General features: G+C 42.0%; 1 protein-coding gene across 1 annotated transcript; it reads right to left on the bottom strand.

Annotated features, from left to right (window-relative positions):
- Positions 1-22: 22 nt before the first annotated feature.
- Positions 23-8,392, bottom strand: coq3 (coenzyme Q3 methyltransferase). The gene is made up of 6 exons (XM_051405685.1): positions 8,131-8,392; positions 6,494-6,628; positions 4,546-4,645; positions 2,210-2,473; positions 1,300-1,459; positions 23-590 (listed from the first exon to the last, which is right to left on the bottom strand). The coding sequence occupies exons 1-6, from the start codon at positions 8,322-8,324 to the stop codon at positions 403-405; spliced, it is 1,041 nt and encodes a 346-aa protein (XP_051261645.1). The 5' UTR covers positions 8,325-8,392; the 3' UTR covers positions 23-402.
- Positions 8,393-8,547: the final 155 nt, after the last annotated feature.

Genomic DNA, 8,547 nt, shown 5'->3' with positions numbered 1-8,547 from the left:
AAAATGCTTCCGAGCGTGCAGCTAAAAACCAACATGAAAATCATATTTATTGTGAGCAGCCAGATAAATCAGACGTTTCACTGTGGTACTTTCACTCTTCAGAAATGCAGCCGATGAGAGGACAGCTTTAATACAGGCTAGCAAGCTAAAATATAAAGCTGATTCAGTACAGTGATTACTGAAAATGATGTGATTAGAGGATGTACAGTTGCTTTGTACAGCTCCTCAAACACTCGTTAAACAGTCTGTAACAACACAATGCAACCTTATTCTGAGTGCACTGGCAGTACATCTCTAATTCTATCTCAAGGCTGTTTGTCCCTTTCCTTCAGTGACCTCAGTCTTCCACAGGGAAGTTAGGACTCTGCACATCTGCATCGCCTTGTCCTCCAGGTGTTTAGCTCAGCTGGGTGAGGCTGCAGTGTGGTCCTCTGGGTGGGTGCTGCTCCCCTCTGCCTGGTCCGGCTGGGGATCGTCACTCACTTTGACAGCGTGGAGGGCGTAGTTGATGGCAGTGCTGTTAGTCCAGCTCCAGGCTCCTGACACTGGGTTGTACAGCATTCCCTGAACAGACTGCACTGAGAAACCATCTGATAGAAGATGCAAGGGGTGAGGAGGGGGGTTAGAGGCCAAACAAGAGAAAGAATGACAGCAAAACATAAGACAATCATTTATTTTTTATACTTGTGATAGGATCATTTAAACTCTGGGCCCTGCAAGGACATGACATAGTGACAGTGCAGCTGATTTTAGTGGCTGGTTACTTCACTGAACATCAGCCTCTGTAGTTATATTAATTTCTATAAAGGAGAACCATTTCAAAGTACATGAATGTACCTATCCATAAGAAAAAATAATAAGAGTGTATCCTGTTTAGGTAAGAGGACAGGGAAATATTGCTTTATACAACCCAGGTTTAGAACTGGGGACAGAACATAATATCAGCCCCTGATGAAACTCAAATTTGATGCACTCAGTGATAAATGTATTCCTTATTTAATCCACAATTAGCTGGGAATGAGCCAATTTATTGTCTCCTAAGTGTTTGATTTCTTTGTTTTAAAACTCCTGCAGTTATCTTGGAACTTGAAATCTCCCCAAAACAAATAACCATCCCATGAACATAAGAATTATTTATAAACATTCCAAAAATATAAACTGCTTTTCTGCTATGTTTAAAGACCTTGTACAAAGAGTGAAACATCTTTCAGAGTGAGCCAGTTTCTGATTAATTTTATTCTTACTTTACACTTTCATCCTGTGTGCTCTTGTTGTCATATGGAAATTAGGGGGACTTACTGGACTCCAGGAGGCGCTCCAGCTCTACTGGGCTGATGAACTTTTCCCAGTCGTGCGTCCCACTGGGAACAATGCGCAGCAGTTGCTCGGCCACAACAATACCCAATGCGTATGACAGGTTGGTTTTATTAATAGTAGTGATGAAGAGTGAGCCCCCGGGCTGTGCACGGAGAAGAGAGACAGTTTTAGTTTATTAGGTATTAAAGAAGTCTGGCAATATTTCTGCAGAAAATGTATTTTACAATGACAGCACATCCCTGCAGGTATTATGTACACAAGGTGCTACCTGTGTCATCGGGGTATTTATAGAGGGGATTTAGAGCTTTGAGTGCGCAAGACTGGTGAGTAACGGTGCCAAACCTCAAGTTCAACCTCGGTCAAGATTAACAAATTTAACAAGGGGGGAGGTAGCAGAGTACACACGGAGAGAGAGGGGGAGAGATGAAATCCAAACAATACAAGAACTCATGCCAAAGCGTCCCTGCACAGGTGCCCTAAAGCAAGATACACCTGAAAGGTTTTTTTTTTTAGTAAAAGAGCAGAAGTGAGAGATTTGGTGAAAGTCCAGTAAGGCCTAAACTAAATGCAGAGACATTAAATGAAGATATTCTTTTCCTCTCTACTCCTCTGGCCCACTGATCTGGGAGATTATCTGGTCTCAGTATTGATGGACAGCTTTCAGTAAAGCTTGTCAAGGTTGAGTGCCACTCATACACAGAAAAACACATGCTAACCCATTCCCAGTGACACACAGCAGATGCAAACACAACAAACAAAAACAAAATCACCATATGCCCATTAGCATGCGCTCAGATGAACACATGGACACATACTGTATTGATGCAGAAATATCTGACATGAGCTAACAGCTGGAGGGAAACACACACGCCCGCACTATCCCGGGACACACCTTCACTACGAGGCCGCAGCAGAAGGCGAATGTTTCCAGGTCGGCCAGATGTTCCACCACCTCGGACGCTACGACGGCATCGAACTGGCCCGCCCCAGGCTCGTCTTCCCCTCCCCCCTCCTTTGCCGAGAGCTCCTCCAGGGTGCAGGCCTGGTAGCAGACGTCACGAAGGTCCGGGTCATAGGAAGAATGCAGCTGGGCTGTGCCGATGCTGTCTTCTACCGGATCTATACCCAACACACTGGCCCCCAGGCGACCCAGGGGCTTGTGAGGGACAAGGAGGAGGGGGGAATTTAGTTACAGTTTTTTTTTAGAACTGGTTGCACACACTTCTCTATATGAAGTTCAGTTTTTCAAAATTGTTCACACTCTTCTCTTCACCAACATGCAGTTCGGCAAAACAGTTACATTACATCCAAAATGCACAATTGCAACTAAAACACACACATTGTACAGTAAATAAAAAAAATTAAAAAAACACTGCTATCATTACAATATGGATTACTGGTGTCTTCGAAGGAGCTTTTATTTACGTATCATTATTTGTTATTTATTTATTTTACCCAGGATTCCATCACAACAAAAGAACTCATGTAATGGGTTGTTTTGTAGCTCACTGTAACATAATGTAGTCTAATTTACAGTCAAGTCAATTTTATTATTTTTTTATTTATTATTATTATTATTAATTTATTTATAGCCCAATATCACAAATGCGCCTCAAGGGGCTTCACAATATGAACAGTACAGGACACCCTCTATCCTTAGACCCTCCATTCAGATAAGAAAGGAAAAAAAAAAAACAATAGGAAGGAAAACAATGGAACAAACATTAGGAAGAGAAGGCTCTCTTTCCCAGGACAGACCGACATGCAACATATAGTGTGTGTTCAGAATAGACCAACATAGTAAAATTACAGACGCTCGAGCCCACCTGCCAGTATCACTGCACACACATTGGTATTTCATCGGTTTATAATGCAGATAAAAGGCTCGGTGTCACTGCAAAGTTTATCCAGCAGAGTGCAATGCTGTGGCAAGCAGCACAGAGAGAGAGACAAGGAACAGCTCTCAGCAATGTCAACTAGAAGTGGCTGACTATGTATACGTTAAATTATTTAATATAATAAATAAATATTCGTCAAAAATAAAGTTATTGGTTTTTAAAAAAGCAGCATTCTGAGTACCTTTGCATAGTCATATCTGTGAACAATCCACATAAATCCACATTCATTCCAGCTCACACATTCACTATATCGGCTGCCATATTGGTAATCTGTGAGTTTTTCCCCTCAGAAACTATATATATTGTTAACATATATTATTATCTTCTGTTCTGTTAGAATTTTAAAATAGTATATAAACATGAGCAAAATGGGCTGTAAATACAGAGTGGTGGTAGTTGAATATCAGTTAAAAAAAAAACAACAATGCAAAACTGAACACATTTTGTGTCAAATGCGATGAAAAGTGATCCACAGTGGACCACAGTGACTGCTGTTGTGACTGTGTGAGAAGTTCTGTGAGAGTGAACTCAGTGTAGACAGATGCATGTAATCAATTGTTAAAAAAAGAAATGCATTTTATAGCTGGCGATAAGCATCAAAAGTGGTTGCATGTGAACTACAACGCCCTCTTCTGGACGGCAGCTAAACACACAGGCCCATATGGCGAGCTGCACTTGCTCACCCAGGGGCCGATCTCCATCCTCCCTCAGCTGATCCCTTCTGATGGGAAGGGTTGGAGTGACGAGACACCCAGAGACACAACCGCAGCAGCAATCTTAACACACACTGTTTGGGGTTTTTTTTGTGTGTGTGTCTGAGTACGACAGCCTGTGTGACAGAGGCGTATAAACACAGGACCTGATTTTGTCTTCTCACATCACCCAATACAGCTGGTATGTCCTCAGTTCAAATGAAGGCGGAGACAGAAGCCCCGTCCTGGCTGCCCGGCTTTCACCGCTAACAAACAGATAAACAACTGTAAACGACCGACTGTCCGATCCACCAAACTGAGACCAGTCAAATCAAAAGGGAACGGGAATTAGGCTGACGTTTAAATGTTTTTTTGGGCGCTGGTATGTCTGTGAAAGGACTGGCACTAACGCACTGAAAGCAGAACCTTACACTGCAACAGACTGCTGAAGACTCAATGTGATGTGAAAGGCAGCAATTGAAACTATTGGGAATGAACAGAGAATGTATACGGGGCAAAATATAGTTTTGTCTGCATGTTCTGCACTGGGTCTGCATCTTTCTCACACACACACACACACACACACACACACACACACACACACACACACACACACACACACACACACACACACTTACCTCTGTGAGCAGGCCTCCTCCACAGCCGACATCCAGTATTCTGAGTCCTGCGAGTGGTTTCCCAGGATGACGTGTGTTGTGCACATTCAGCAGATTATCCCTGAATGGGTAAATGAGCAGGAGGTCAAATCTCAAATCAAAGTCTCTCCCACACCCACACACCTATCCTGCTCCTACTCTCCAGCGTACACCCTTCATGTTACAGGCTGTCTCATTTGAAATGAAGGAGGAGGAGGAGGAGGAGGAGGAGGAGGAAGGAAGGTGTTTGTATTCTTAAACTGTGTTGCATGAGGTTGGAGACCATGAGAATTCTCTACATTTTGCTGTCACAACCACCCTTATCTCAGCTAGCTAACAACCACAAATATCCTCTGGCTATAAATTCCACCTCCTATGTCGCACTGTGTTCCTCCCTTCTACCTTCGCTCACTCACTGCCTGCCTCGGGCGCTGAACGTGCAGAACAGGCCGAGATCTGGGCATGCATCATCCTCATTAAAGCTCGGCTGGGGTGCAGGAGCGTTCGTGCAAACAGTGAAGGAAATAAGATTAGGTGTTGGCAGACATCCAGCTAACTAACTAGCTCCCAAGCCCCACCACCACCACAACACAGAAAGAGGCAGACAAAAGCGACTAGCCATCGGCACAATATGAATATGAGCCGTTATTCATGTAAGAACTATTATGCTAGTGATAAAAGAAATCTGACTATTATATTATAGTTTAAAAAACTAAGACATGTATTTCCTTACTTCTCCACATCATTCTTTTTCATTTGAAATCACATTTGGCTAAAAATCTAAATTCTGATGTTATTATAGTTTTTATGATAGCTGCAAGTTTTCACAGCATAGTTTGAATGTGCAAAACTATTACAGCCAAAATGACTTATCTTTAGACACAAAATCCTGTGACGACCACAGAATGTATGCAACATGTGTTGCATACATTTTCCCCATATACTGCAAATACTCAGGGTGGAAACACAGCAGCGTTAATCACTAAGTTCTTCACCACCACTGCCCAATGTAGTAGTTGTGAAAAGGAAAAAAAAATTACTGTCAAAATGTTGCACTGTATTAAGTGTATGTTGCTGTAGAGTGAGTAGTGGTTTAATATTATATACCTTCCAGCATTACAGTATTACAGTCACTTGCTGCATTTTAGATGATGAAACTTTGTAATTGACATATTTAAAGTGTGGGCAATACAGAACAGAAAAAGTATTAAAAATTAGCCTTTTATAAATGTAGGATTTAGTGCAAAGTCCAATTCTAGAATGTATTTATCTATATTTACAGTAATGCAGCATGTTCAATACATAACAATATAGTTTTCAATCATCAGAATTGACTGTATGATAGTAAGATTGTCAGAGTCTAAAAGGTACAGCAGCAACAGTAGCCGTGGTGCTGCTGCGTCTCATTTAGACACCCCCCGAGGGCAGACCCACATCAGCCACACTCAGACATACACTGGCACTGGATCTGTCATACTGTCACCATAAACACACATCATCATCACCCCCACCAACAGGACCACAGCGGGGGAAGGGGAGAGCAGCAACGGGCTGTTTGGCTGGATGGGTAATGTAATGATTATCTCGTGGGGCCCCTACAGCAGATCTTATCAATCAAAACAGCCGCAGCCGCCAACCCCCCCCCAAAACCATGCACATGCAGTGTCGGGGCAGTTTGAACACTACTGGCTGAAAATGTGCTGATATGTGGAGGAATCCTGTCACTTTCATTGTATGTAACTTCAGTGTATCCTCCGTGTGTTTCTCTGCACTCAAACACCACAAGGCTGGATCTCCTCCAGGTTATGTTTTGACACAGTTGCTTGACGCCTCTGCCAACCACTCCCCCACAGTGACACTGACTTGTGCGTGACATCTTTGCATTTCATAAATATAATAAATGTCGAAATGCATATTTTTGCACACAAACCGTATGAAAGGCACCCTCAGGTCATTCATGGCGTGAAGAGCTGCAAATTCTCCCTGTTCGTCCCACCACTTGCTGGCCAGTGACTGGAACCTCCTCACCTCATCGGGATCCACTGTGGTTGAGGCTGACCGAGCACTGCACGTAGCAAAATAGACAGGACCACATCAGTACTGCACGTTGCTAAACACTGCATTTAATACAGATAACAAACTACAGCCAGTACAACGAGAGCTGCAACAATTCCAATAGTCCACTAAAAAAAAAAACTATTACCAGCTATTTTGATAATCGATTGTTAAAATTATTTTGCTGTTAATATAAATGCTGTTTTCTATATTTCATGTTCTGTCAAACAAGGAGATTTCCTGGTTTTCTCTGTTTTATATCATATTAAAAAGTAAATATTTGGGTTTTAGACTGATAAAACAAGACATTTAAAGGCATCACTACTTTTCACCATTTCTTGACATTTTGTAGACCAAACGAATAATCGATAATTCATCAATAATTAAAAATAGTAGATAGTTGCAGCCCTAAATACATCCTCTGCTAAATATCTTGAGAACATGTATTAATATTATGAGTTTTTTGCAAATTCATGCTGAAATGATTAGTCAAATAAGAGGAAAAAAGAAAATAACTGACTGAAATTGTGGCGACCCATTAATCATTTTAGTAATTTATCAAGTAAAATATTTAACAGGTTTCAGTAACTCAAATAGGATTTTCTCCATTGTATACAATTAAAGCTCCCATCCACTCATAAATAGTTCTCTCTTCTTGTTCCTACAGTTAGATGTTTGAGTTCCACTGTGCAGAATGCTGTCTGTGCAGAGTTTGACACTAGAAGGATGTTTTCACATTTATCTGCTGAAAGTGGAAAGTTACTATGTGTTCATCTGATTTTAAGGGGCGGGGCCTACCAGCATGATTTGTGACAACACAAAGGTTAAGAAGTCAATCTGGGTCCCACTATGCAACTTATACAGAGTGATATAGAAACCTGAAGCCACCAGTGCTCATACACTGAGAATGGACTTTACAGGGAACTAGGAGACATCTTGTGTCCAGCAGGAAAACTTTAGAATTAAATACATAAAATAAATTCTGGAATATTTAATGAGGTAGAACGGGAAGATTTTAATGAAAATTATACTTTTTTGTGGGAAAAAAACATATCAGACACGCATTATTGTTCCAAGCCAACTTTTTGTATATATGTCTTAACACATGTCTGGAGAGGATCTTTAAATATTTAGTAGTTATATGTAATATGTAGTCTGAAGTATCATTAGGCAGTGCAGTTGATAATGATGGGCGTGTTTCCCAGTTGAATTAAATGATTAATCTAAAAGGTAATTATCAGGTTAGGTAATAGACAGGCTTTATGAAAACATGTGTTGGTTGTTGTAGTTCTACCGCCATTCTTTCATATGCGCAACAAATATCTAACACACTCACAAGATGTCAGTCATTGAAGAGTGACGTTGCTTTGCGTTAATGTGCTAAAAGCTCAGTTACTGTGACTTTACTCGACCTTCGTTTCATTCGGCAATGTGTCCGCCTAACAAAGCGTAGTAGAGACAGATCAGATTTTTGACCCTTTCGCCCTCGGTACACCCCCTCTGCTGCTGTACCTGCAGTGACAGGGGACGCTGTGTGGCTGGCTCTTCGGACAGGCGCTCCTCTGCAGACACAGTGTCCGCTGTTGGCACACCGCAGTCCAGCTGAAGCCGCTCCGCGCCACGCCGGGGACTGCGGCCGCTTTACGGCTGCACAGCGCGAACATCAGGCGGCCAAACTTACCGGAGTACATGCTGACGTGACCCATCAGCAGCTAGCTACTGTGAGTTAGTTCACTGCACTACGGTAGTCGGTTTGCGCGACAGTGTTCCTATCTTTTCTGCTCGGGTAGAAACAACACGCACTTTAGTTCCTACTGATCCGACGCTGCTGGTACTGACGGTAAACAAGCGGCTATACAGCAGAGGAAATGTTATATAAAGCCATTTAATCGTGCAATAAATGTCTATTTTAATATTAGCCTTCTGTCA

This window comes from Dicentrarchus labrax, unplaced genomic scaffold (genome assembly GCF_905237075.1).
Source record: "Dicentrarchus labrax unplaced genomic scaffold, dlabrax2021, whole genome shotgun sequence".
In the NCBI taxonomy this organism is placed as follows: domain Eukaryota; kingdom Metazoa; phylum Chordata; class Actinopteri; family Moronidae; genus Dicentrarchus; species Dicentrarchus labrax.
Note: the sequence above shows the minus strand (reverse complement) of the source record. Positions and strands in the feature narration are given on the sequence as shown.

Bases quoted from the DNA above. Each gene is read 5' to 3' on its own strand.
- coq3 (XM_051405685.1), bottom strand. From the start codon at position 8,324: ATGGGTCACGTCAGCATGTACTCCGGTAAGTTTGGCCGCCTGATGTTC. The intron at 1,460-2,209 runs GTGTGTCCCGGG...CTCCGTGCACAG, and splicing joins GCTGCGGCCTCGTAGTGAAG to CCCGGGGGCTCACTCTTCAT. The intron at 591-1,299 runs GTAAGTCCCCCT...ATCTTCTATCAG, and splicing joins GGAGCGCCTCCTGGAGTCCA to ATGGTTTCTCAGTGCAGTCT.